Source organism: Panthera uncia, chromosome D4 (assembly GCF_023721935.1).
Source record: "Panthera uncia isolate 11264 chromosome D4, Puncia_PCG_1.0, whole genome shotgun sequence".
In the NCBI taxonomy this organism is placed as follows: Eukaryota; Metazoa; Chordata; class Mammalia; order Carnivora; family Felidae; genus Panthera; species Panthera uncia.
Window position 1 is genome coordinate 87,569,331 of NC_064807.1, and position 11,826 is coordinate 87,581,156.

Consider the following 11,826-nt stretch of genomic DNA (forward strand, 5'->3'; position numbering starts at 1 on the left):
AACGTAAGTTCAACGACAGTATTTACTCGCCTGAAAGACTAATCTTGTGTGATTGATCACAGTGTGCTCCTATGAACTACTGTGACTTTACCGGTATACATATATTTTTTTCTTATCCTTGGCATAATTAGCATAATCATATCCATAGGGTATCTTCTCAAAAGTATGATTTTAAGTCCAGTTCCATTAGCATTTTACATTTCGATCCACATGGACTTTACTTGGTACTGGCGTGATAAAGTGAGCCTTTCCCCCAAATGGCTATTGTGTCCTACTCTCGTTTACTGAATAATTCACTTTCTCTACTGCTTTGACATGCTCCCATCATCTAACACTAAGTTCCCCAAATATTCTTGGTTTATTTCTGGAGTCTACTGTTCCACAAGTCCACCCCTGCTTGACTGTTCTAATTCCTGTTGCTTTATGGAAATGTCCACACGGCTCTTTCAGAAGCGTCGTGAATAGGGGCGCCTGGGTGGCTCAGGCGGCTGAGCGCCTGCCTCTTGATTTCGGCTCAAGTCATGATCCCAGAGTCCTGGGATCAAGCCCCATGAACCTGCTTGAGAGTCTCTCTCTCTCTCCCTCTCTCCCTCTCTCTCTCTCTCTCTCCCTCTCTCTCTCCCTCTGCCCCTTCTCCACTGTTTGTGCGCTTGCTTGCTCACTCTCTCTAAAAAATAAAAAACACAAAAAGAAGTGTCTTGAACAGACTCATACCTTTACCCTACCCCTAATGAATCAACTTTACTTTGTCAAAGTTCAAAGAATATTGTCAGCGACAGTGGATGGCTTTTGTGGAAGAGTGTCGATAACTGGAAAAGCAGGAAGGAAGCTCTTCGGTATTGACGTTTTGTTTCTTGATCTGGGTGCTGGCTACATAGGTGTGTTCAGTTTGTGAAAACTCATCATTTATGTACTTTTCTTGTATGTAGTATTCATTAATAAATGTTTGAAAACGGACCTGTTAGCATGTTAAACACAATTTACTTACAGTTTATTTAGAAAGAAGTGATTTATCTAACCAAATCTTTAGATGTGCTTTTCAGTTTACTGAAAATTCAGAGAATAAAGAAGTGAAATAACATCACCAGGAAGCGATCTGAAAAATCCAGGAAGTGCATTATTTCACAGGGCAACTATATGGTCTCAATAAGTCAAGGCTAGAGCAAAAAAAAAAAAAAAAGTTTCTTTGTGTATGTATAAATAGACTACTTTGTATTCAAAAATATGTACAAAATATGAGCCAATGCAATAGGTGGTCCCTGAATGGATTCTTAAACAAAGCAGCCAAAACCACATTTTGCAAGTACTGGGAAAGCTTGAATACGGACTAGATACTAAATGATTTAAAGGTATTGTTATTTGGAAAAGATAAAAAAAAAAAGGTACTGCTATTTTGTTAGATTGGACAGATCATGTGACGTCTTCACTTTTATGAGATTCACATTAAGAAATACAAGTATAAATGACCTAAGTTCAGGCAGCCACGATATGCCATGCCATAATAATAAGAATTGCTACAGACCAGTAGTTCTCAACCAGAGACGATTCTGCCTCTCCCCTGCCCCGCCCTCTCCACACTGCAGGGACACGTGGCACTATGTGGACACAGTCTGGTTGTCCTAAGAGGGGCAGCGGGGAGAGCAGAGGGCTACTGGCATCTAGGTGGCAGGGGCCGGGGAGGCTGCTGAACATCCCACAATGGACAGCACAGCGCCCACAGCAAAGAAGTATCCCGTCCAAAACATCCATGGTGTCAACGTTGAGGAACTCTGCTATGGACAAATTACAAGAATGAAAACTAACTGAATGGATAGAGGAGTAAACGTGTGATAAAGCAAATACAGCAAGATGTGAGCAGCTGCAGAATCTATGTGGTGGGTACGCGGTGTTCACCTGACCACTCGCTTTCCTCTGTGTATGGAAACTTCTATCAACAAAATGTTGGGAAAAAAGATGAAGTATCTTAATGATCTGTTTAACGGATTTTCAATACAGATAAAACGGAGTTCCTGCAGTTCTTAAAATAAGACTGATTAAACTCGTAGAACACCCAAGATACTCACTAACACGCTCGTGTAAAAGCAGATACGGATACTTCAGGATTTCAAGAAGAGGAACCCGAAGCTTATTTTCAAAGTCTTGGCCAGTGAAGTCAAAAAGCTGTGCCTCTCCATTGTTGTCTACTATGTACAATTCATCATCGTCCCCAATTTCTGCCTTCATGGATTTTTCAAAATGATTTATGAGACGTAAGGTTTCTAATTCCCACAAAACCTATAGAGAAAGAAAAGTGGGAGGTAAGCCTTGTATCTTATTATCCAAAAATACTGGATGTCACGATCTTTTTAGAAAGCCTTCCCCTAAGTATAAAACTTCAGAAATTTCAAGAAGTAGACTACCACATTAGATTCATTTGAAGAAAAGTCACTAAACGTGGCCACTTTTATGATGTATGAGGCACATACGACACGAGGTGTGCAAAAACTGCTTTCATAAAGTTTTACTATAAATATAGCACTACGCTTTATCAGCTATTTAAAAGGGAACGAGGGGCACCTGGGTGTCGGTTAAGCGTCCGACTTCGATTCAGGTCATGATCTCGCGTTTCGAGGGCTCAAGCCCCGCGTCCGGCTCTGTGCCGACAGCTCAGAGCCCGGAACCTGCTTCAGATTCTGTGTCTCCCTCTCTCTGCCCCTCCCCGCTCCCACTCTCTCCCAAAAATAAATAAAACACTTAAAAAAATTAAAAAAAAAAGAAGTTTGCACCACGTACCCATGAAAAAATGAAAAGAGAAAAAAAGAATCACCAATAGAAAAATAACCGAAGCCATTCAGACCCGTGACCGTTAACACTGTCAAATACACGGCCGTGAAAAACAAGAAAAAAACGATGTAACGCTGTCAGATATACGGACGTAAAGAACAAACTGGAAGCAAAAAACAAAAACCCCATACATCATCTCATCCAATTGTTTTAGATCCCAGTGACTGAAAGCGAGGGATCACGAAAGTCGGCTGAGGTTTTAATTCCGTCTCATCGGTCAATCCTGTTTCCCGAACGCACCCAGCCGAGTTCGGGTTGCTCGTCTCCCTAGTTATCGAGCTCTGAAGCGTACCGTCCACCCGGCGCACGTTACCTCATGCAGGAAGGGCAGGTCGTCGCGTGCTTTGTGGTACTCGGCCACACACTCCAGGCAGTAGCAGAGGTCTTCGTCGGCTGTCTGAAATTCCCCGGCGTGGGTCCTGGACGCATAGCGCTTGAGGAAGTCAGCGGTGGAAATACCACCGGGCGTACACCAACAACACGTGCTCATTCTGCCCCTGTGCGCAGAAAAGATGACACCTGGAGACTCCCGAAAAATGGCACTTCGGGCCTTTCCGTGTGACCCTCCCCTTCGACTCAGAACGTGCCCCCGCCACCTCAACAATGGTCCGCCGGCCGGCTTATCAACTGGGTCCACTCAAATCTGAGCCTCCCCTTAAAAACTTCATCTTTGGCACGTAAGAAATACGAGGAAACGAAAGCACTCTGCTAGCACAAAAACCAAACCAAGGCAATCCAAACCCACCAGCATGGAACACACGGATGTGCTACGGAGGAAGCTCAAGACCACGTGGTACTGACGCTGAGCCACGGAGACAAAGACGTACCGGTGCTCTCAAAGTACAGCTTTTGGAGTGTTCTTGTGATGTACTGGAGCCAAGTCAAAAGTTAAGGGAACCTTTCACGTTCCTCCAAGACATGTTTTCGAGAAATCCGTGGAGACCTAAAAATCCGTAAGTATTGATCCACACCAGTCACAAAAACTCAGAGACCTCTGCCCGGGTTAGAAAGTACAGACGCACGAATCTGCACATACGTGTGCACGAACCCACGTGTGCACGAACCGCTGCACCGCTCGTCAATGCGCTGTCAAGTGTAACAGCTAAAATGTTAACAACCTGTTGCTACTAAGTACAATCTTTGAGCTCTCCCACCTTCTGTCTGTGTGGTAATACCAGAGACTCCACCATCCAAACTCACGAGAAAGGGTCCAGATAGAATAATTGTCCAAATCCTAGCAGTCTCAAAAGGAGCAAACAGGAAGGTCCCAGGAAACAAGCGAAAATCCCAAGAAGCACAGGTGTCGGAGGTTTAAATGAAGACGTACTAACGAGGCAGAGGTTCATCGGAACTACAAACAGCACGAAACCCTGCGGATGAGCAAACAGGACGGAAGCCCAAATCCAAAGAGCTCTCCAGCTCCAACGAGGTGTAATAAAGAGAAGATGCTGTATGTGCATCGCACACTAAATGGAGGTAAAAGTAAATACAAAGCTCACAATCAGTAAGCAGTGTGTTACGGCTCAGCAAGGACACGCGGTGAGCCTGGACGTACCTCAAAGTACTCAAAACACAAAAGGGCTCGGGCATGTCACAGGAACACAGGGGCCAACCCGAAAGAGCTCTGGATGGCCAAAGCTGAGACAATGTGATCAAAAACAAAAACCAAAACACCCACTGCAATCTGTGGATTCTAACCCTCAGTCTAGACACACATGAATCCGTACAGATAGAAACGACTGGATGAATGAACAGAAGATGGGGGACCAACCGGACGCGCAGAAGAACTCCCAACAACACATATAGACGCTCTGGGTTCCCAGAGGCGGAGCTTAACCCCACCCCATCTTGAGTGTGGGCTGGACTTGGTGACACAAGGCCCAAGGAGAGGGTGTGGAAAGGGAGATACCGTAACACTACAGCGGACACACCTGGCAAACACACCTTCAACCAAGTGATCAGGGTTAACATTCCAGGAGTTGACAGCCCCCCACGTGAGGTACTGAGGAAGGAACTTCCGCTCTGGACAGTATGCTAGCTACCCCAAAACCCGCAACCCAGGAGAAAAACCCACCGGCCCAAAGTCAAAAAGATCTAAACAGCTGTCAGCCAGTCTGTAACAAAAGCAAGAAAACCACACCCAGGAGGAAGGAAGCAAGTCTTCTTTCCTGTGAAAATGATCAGTCATTGGGAACTGGGCCAGGAAAATATCTAATGAGCCTGATCTTCAGAAACGGCCTGAAATGAACTGTCCAAGGGATGTAAGATACAAGCTTCAAGGGGAAAAAGTTACAACCCCGACTGCAGACTGTATACTAAAAACTAAGCCCGTCTCCTAAGTGGATGGACCTAACTCATGCATTCTCATCAGGGGTGAAATCATCCTCAAGGAGATGAAAACTGGTTAGTGGGATACACAAAAAAAATCCTGCCTTTTTTTTTTTTTTAATGTGTAAAGCACAAATATGCCTAAAGTACATAAAGGGATATACAATGTATTGGTGGTTTAAAATTAAGGGGAAATGCATGGGGTAGAAAGGTCTAAAGTTTCCTCTCAGGGAGGGAGAAGAAACAATAAAAGATTAAGAAAAATGACCCAAGTCATTGAATACCTGGGTACAGAAACCCAGCAGCGTGACGTTTTCAAATGCATCATCATCATAAAATTCAAGAGCGCAAAACGTCTGCTAACGGGAAATCAATGACATCTTGACGGAAATTTTATTTCACTGCTGAGGCTTTTTTGGCGTAATGCCAGATCCTAAAATAAGCTGGTTTTCAAAAAAAATCCCTTATTTTCTTCTTACTTCCATGATTAATTACACATAAACGCATAAGTAAAATCGGATATGTGCATCTGTCTTCTGAATTTTTAAGATTAACTATTAATTATACGCTTTCTTCACCCTTCTAAAAAGAACTCAGGGTGGCTTTCACCATTAAAGCTAAGGAGGACATACAGAAATGGACATTTAGAAAACACACAGAAAACAACATTCAAAAGGAGGTATGGAAACTCATTTAGAAGAAAAGCTCACTACGTCCTAGATTAGGAGCTTCCTGAAGAGCAAAAAAATGAGTTACACAATCCTCATTTGGAAAAAAAAAAAAAAAAGCATGCTGGCTCAGCTGGAGAATCCTGCCCTTTCCTAAACACTAATTCCAATTCCATTAGATTTTACTAATACCCACCCTGTGCAAGGGGGCCGCGAACTAGGGAATACCAAGTAACACATTAGCTTTGCAGAATACAAAATTATGTTTTTCAAAGCAGAGTGTGTTAACTCTAAAAGGCCAATATCATAATATTGTAAGTTAGAAGTCTTCACACACTTGTTTTTTCCAGTGATCTATTTCAGCGTGGGGAGTGAACTTAGAAGCAGATCTAAGAACAGAAAGTGAAACTCTGGAGAATTTTCAAACCTCAGTTGCCTCAAGCAGGATTTTTGCAGTCAATCGAAAACTTTGAAAAAAAAATTAGGGTCTGAAGTACAAATAAAATGTTGTGACTTTAAAATAATTAGCAGTTAAAAAAAAAAAGAACGAAACTTTCTACTAAGAACATTAAGGAGACTTCTGTGTTTCACTCACTCACAGAGCTAGCCTATTTCCACACCCCAGAAAGCAGAACTAACTTTTCTTGCTTGCCATATAACAGATGGGTACCACGGAGTCTAGAATACAGAAAACAGTGCTATAGAGCATGTCAACAACAGAAAGTGTTTCCAGATTCCTCTGCAAAGGCCATAAACGGGTGGTTACACCCCCAAATCTAAAATTATCATTGGCCCGAGCATCTAAATGGGGTATATAAAGTAGCTTTTCTTTTGGGAGAAAATCTGTTGGTAGATGACCATAAATCCTTGAAGTTTTTGCCCAACTCAGTCCTTCTGGAAGGCCTGAGTTTTGTTCATTTCATCCGATTTTAACTGCTTGGAACTACGACTGAGCCACAGATGGTGGTGCCCGAGGAACCCTCAAGCTGCAGAACAGACGTTAAGAGCCACACTCGGCGCCTCAGAAAGAGAACTGATTCGTCACTAACACAGGATGCTTCTCCAGGGTTATAGACCGACTTTCCAAAGACCTGCCTTGGGGACACCATTTCTCAATATTAGCTGGCCAGACACCTCAAACGACAATCACTTTCCTCTACCTTACCGAGCTAAACTTCTTGAAAAAGTAATCTGGATTTGTCTGCTTAATAGCTCCCTGGCGATCTGGCTTCTACCCTTACATTTCACTGCATGTTTTCCCAGAGTCCCTAGTCATCTCTGTATCACCAAATCCAACAGAGTTTTTTCTCTGCCTCCTCTAAAGCATATAAAAATTCTTGACCATGCATTCTTTAGCTAAGACAGCACACCATTCTCCTTTCACTTCCTCTACCCAATCTCCTTCACGGTCACTTCTTCCTTTGTTCCCCTTCAAATATCAGTTTCCAAAGGCTTGCCTCAGGACTCTCCATCCCATTTCTCTTTCTGGGTGACCTAATTCAAACCACTTTTTCCATTACTACCTGTAACGGAAGAAAGCATGTAAAACTCTCTCTCTCAGTGCGACACTTAGCTGTCATTCAGGCACTCAATAAACGACAATTGCAGCCTAGCCTACAGTCTCGCAGATACATTCAGTATCCAACTGCACAGAGCTGGCATCTCAAAGACAGAGACAGAAGGAAATCCTTCCCTTAAACCCGTGATTCACCCTATATGCTCTCTACTCGTGTGACATTACCGTCCCTTGTTTTCAAAGACAATGACCCTAGATGTCCTCCCTTAGCATCCATCTTCAATTCCAGGGTCTCCCTCCTTAATTGTATCTACGCTTTATTCCCAGCGACGCTGCCACCCCCTTAATAGGATGTATTTTCACCATTTGTCTGGATTGCAGAAGCCTAAATAAATAATGGCTCTTATCTCATCCACCACCAATTCTTCCCCCAGCATACTGCGGAAGGGGAAAGCAAAAACTGACCTTTGAACTCCCCCAGTTTCGGGATAAAATTCACATTTTTTGACCTCACTGCAGAAGGCCCTCCGTTATCGGGCTTCGGCATCTCTCACGGTCCCCCCCCCCCACTTGCTCTTCCTAAAATGCTGCATGCAGGGTGTTTGGCCTTTCCTGCTTTCAGAGAAGCTCGCACTGAACACCCAACCTTCGCAGCTCTGCCTGGCGCTCAACCCTCAACGCACATCAGACTCAGCAAAGGAACTTCAAAAAAAGATGAGATAGGGGCGCCTGGGTGGCCCAGTCAGTTAAGCGTCCGACTTCGGCTCAGGTCATGATCTCACCATCGGTGAGTTCAAGCCCCGCCTTGGGCTCTGTGCTGACGGCTCGGAGCCTGGAGCCTGCCTTGGATTCTGTGTCTCCCTCTCTCTCTGACCCTCCCCTGTTCATGCTCCGTCTCTCTCTGTCTCAAAAATAAACATTAAAAAAAAAAAAAAATTAAAAAAAAAAAAAACAAAAAAAGATGAGATAAATACAACTCAGATTCGGTTTTTCAAAAACACCTCAGCAGTGATTCTGAGAAAATCTGAGAGCCTCCCGTGTGCAATCAACCCCTGCACGTCATCACATCTGAGGGCTTATCTGACCCATCCTCGCACTTCCGCTCTCAGCCGACGCTCGTACCCTCTCAGGACTTTGCACATCTCAGTGCACTTGCCTGCGCGGAGTCGAGCTGTTCGCTTTTTGTCTCCCACCCCTACCACACATTTGCTGCATCCCCACCAATTGTGAGTCTGGGGCACGGATCTGCTTTGCATATTTTTACTCCGGTGCCTGACACCTATTCAGGGATTGAAAACCATCTTAGATGTCGGCTTAAAAAATAATTACCTGGGCTAACGGCCTACAGAGAAGTGATCCTCTCGGTGGAGATTCCTAGGCTTATTTGTGAATGGGTGAGGATTTGCACTCATGTATACCCAGACTCTGGGCCCAAAAGAACATTTCTGAAACAGGACGGGCGAGGGGGAAGAAAAGGAACAAAACTGATGAAGTGGTTTTTATACTCCATCCGGGTTTCATTCACGTCCACCCTATGAAGTCGGGCCAGACGGTACCAACCGGACAAGCGGCTGCGGCTCAGCCAGCCTGCCCGTGAGCACCCAAATCTGCAGAAGCGGTGCAACTGCGCTCCTGAGCCCACAGGACGCTGTCCCCGCGCACGGAACGGCTGGGCACTTCGACAAACAGCCCCCAAATCAGCACCCGCGGGTAGATTCAGCCCTCGGCCCGGAACTCGTGTCCGCCACTCCAACCGGAGCACTCCTGCTCCTAACGGGGGAGGTTCTTCCCCCACGAGCCCCGCACCCGGTGTCCTGCGCGCCGAGCCCGTCTCGGGCCCATCGCAGCCCCGAGAGGTGGGGCGGCGGACAAAGCCCCCCGGGCAGTGCGCTCCAGCGCCTTCAGGTGGGGAGGGGAGGACTCGGGGGAGCCGTCCGGGAGCAGCACTCTCTCCCGAGGGGGAGGAGGACCCCGGGGCAGCAGGACGGGGCTTTCTCCGGCGAGCCCCCGACTCATCCCCCAAAGGAACTACGCAGTGCCCGGACCAAAAGCAGCTCGCACGACACCGCGGAGGAGACAACGGCGGGGGACGGGGCGGGGATCCAGACGCCCGGGACCCCGGGGTGCAGGAGGCACCAGGGGGCGGGCTGTCCCCGCCCTCCTCGCGTCGCTGCCCTCCCCCCGAGGAAAGCGGCCCCCCCCACCCGCGCCGCCCCTCCCCCACCCGCCGCCCGGGCCTGACGCGCCGCGACGGTTACTCCACGCGGCCCCGCGCGCACCTCACGCCCGCCGGGCCCACAGCCTCGAGCCCGCCGCGCTCTCCTCACCCCGCTCGGCCTCGCTTCGGCCGCTAGCCCACCTCCATGCCTCGGCTCAACAGTCGGCCGAGGGCGGATGTGCGGGCCCGCACCCGAGCGCCTCCGTTCCCACCCGGCCACCCAACCCGGCAGCGCCGCACGCCGAGGCCCCGCCCCTCCCCCGCGCGCGGCGTCGGCCGAACGCAGGCTCCGCCCCTCCGCCTTCTTGTTTTGGTGCGCGGAGGGGCGGAGCACGGGGAGAGACGCACCGCGGCTCCGCCGGGAGGCCGAAACGCCTGGCGCTGATGTCACTTCCGGGATGCCGGTTCCGGCCAATCGGGAGCGCCCTACGGGGGGGGAGGGGCGTCGACTGCGGTGCGCTGAACCTGGTCCCGTCCAGGACTCCCTTCCGGTCAGGGTCGGACCCCGACGCGCCTAGCCCCGGGGCGACTTAGGCGTCTAGCCTCTACCCTTTAACGGTCGTTCCCTTTTCTGATCTTTGCAACGCCCCGGGCGTTTCAGCACGGTGTGTTACAGATTGAGGGGGATTTTTTTTTTCCTTTTAGATTTCCTTAAATTCCTAAAATATAATACGTTAATCAACACCTAATGGGGAGAGGGAGTTCATACTACGGGAAAGGGGTTCACGAAGTACCGTAACAGCAATCGCCACCGGAGAGCCTGCCTGGTTTTTACCGCCTGCCACTGACCTGGAGGAAGAGAAGCCGCCCCTGCCTCGACTGAGGGCAGAGGCGGAAAAGCGGGAGAGGGACAGGTGCCGACCAGCACCACCGAGGCCGGAGCTGCGGCTGCGGTCCTGCCTCCGGGACCTGTAACCGAAGACTGAGCGGGCGGCGGGGGCGGGGGCGAGGCGAGGAAACTTATAGCGAGGGGGGCGGGGCTTGTGGGACCTCGCGCAGGCGCGCGCGAGGCCAACGACCGTTGCTCGCCTGGTTTCTCGAAGCTTCTGTAGCGTGCGGACAGTTGGCTGTAGCCACACGAAGCGCTTAGGTCACAAAACTGTTTCAGACCGTACTCGTTATGTGTACGTCCTCACTGAAGGAGTGTGTTTACGCAATATTTGTTTGAAATGAGAATCTGGAGGGCTATTGGGGGAAGAAATTATTTTGAGGGATGAACAAAATGGTAAAAGTCACCGGGATTTTGTACTTCCCTGACATCACCACCGTTAGGTAGATCCTTGCGGAATGCATTACTTAGGTTGTTACCAAAGTTGACATATGAAAGAGTTTTATTTTTAATTTTTTAAACGTTTACTTTTGACAGAGAGAGAGCACAAGCTGGGGAGAGGCAGAGAGAAAGAGAGAGAGACAGAACCCAAAGCAGGCTCCGGGCACTGAGCTATCAGCACAGAGTCTGATGCGGAGTTCGAACTCACGAACCATGAGATCATGACCCGAGCCAAAGTCGGTTGCTTAACCGACTGAGCCACCCAGGCGCCCCTGAAAGAGTTTAAAAGTGCCAAACTCCTCTCCACCCTGCTAAGGGACAGAAGACAGAAGACTACCCCGGATCCTGAACAGGGTGTGGGTGGGGGGTAGTGGGGGGGAGAAAGGGGTTGGGGGAGTGGAGGTGGGAGGAAGAGGGTGGGGAGGTGGGGGAAAACTCCCATGGACCTGACAGTTGGGCTAGGAACACACGACAACGTTCTAACTTCTTATAAAAGCCAGAAAAAAAAAGGTGAAACTTTAGATTGCAGTCAATTTTTTAATAGTTAACAAAATATCTGCCTTTATACCAAAGTGGTCATAAAATATGATATTTGAGGGGCGCCTGGGTGGCTCGGTCGGTTAAGCGTCCGACTTCGGCTCAGGTCATGATCTCACGGTCCGTGAGTTCGAGCCCCGCGTCGGGCTCTGTGCTGACAGCTCAGAGCCTGGAGCCTGTTTCAGATTCTGTGTCTCCCTCTCTCTGACCCTCCCCTGTTCATGCTCTGTCTCTCTCTGTCTCAAAAATAAATAAACGTTAAAAAAAATATGATATTTGATATTTTTAAGGAGGAAAGTGCTCGTGAAGGCAAAAAGTGCCTAAAGCTCAACCAAAGTCACAATTTCATCCTGTCTCCGAGCCGTCTCTGGGCCTTTTAATTCCACATTTGTTTTCAATCTGTAAATGATAAATGCTCGTTATTTCTATTTGGTCTCTTAATTGTTGAAATTTTTGTTATTTCTAC

At 48.0% G+C, this 11,826-nt stretch overlaps 1 protein-coding gene across 9 annotated transcripts in view; it reads right to left on the reverse strand.

Annotated features, from left to right (window-relative positions):
* The window catches only part of SETX (senataxin), a 64,299-nt gene extending 53,800 nt beyond the window's left edge, over positions 1-10,499 (reverse strand). For 2 of the 9 annotated variants that reach the window (XR_007459388.1, XM_049638138.1), the window contains exons 1-3: positions 9,615-9,780; positions 3,137-3,320; positions 2,064-2,274 (exon numbers count right to left, since the gene is read on the reverse strand). Coding sequence is in view for 8 of the 9 variants with exons in the window: in XM_049638138.1 (XP_049494095.1) it covers positions 2,064-2,274; positions 3,137-3,313 (388 nt within the window). In the remaining variant the exon portion in view is untranslated. Of the gene's footprint in view, positions 1-2,063; positions 2,275-3,136; positions 3,321-3,568; positions 9,507-9,614; positions 9,781-10,342 lie in introns of those variants that run through there. The other 7 variants (XM_049638131.1, XM_049638097.1, XM_049638125.1 and 4 more) reach the window with 6 other exon arrangements.
* Between the last annotated feature and the right edge of the window lie 1,327 nt (positions 10,500-11,826).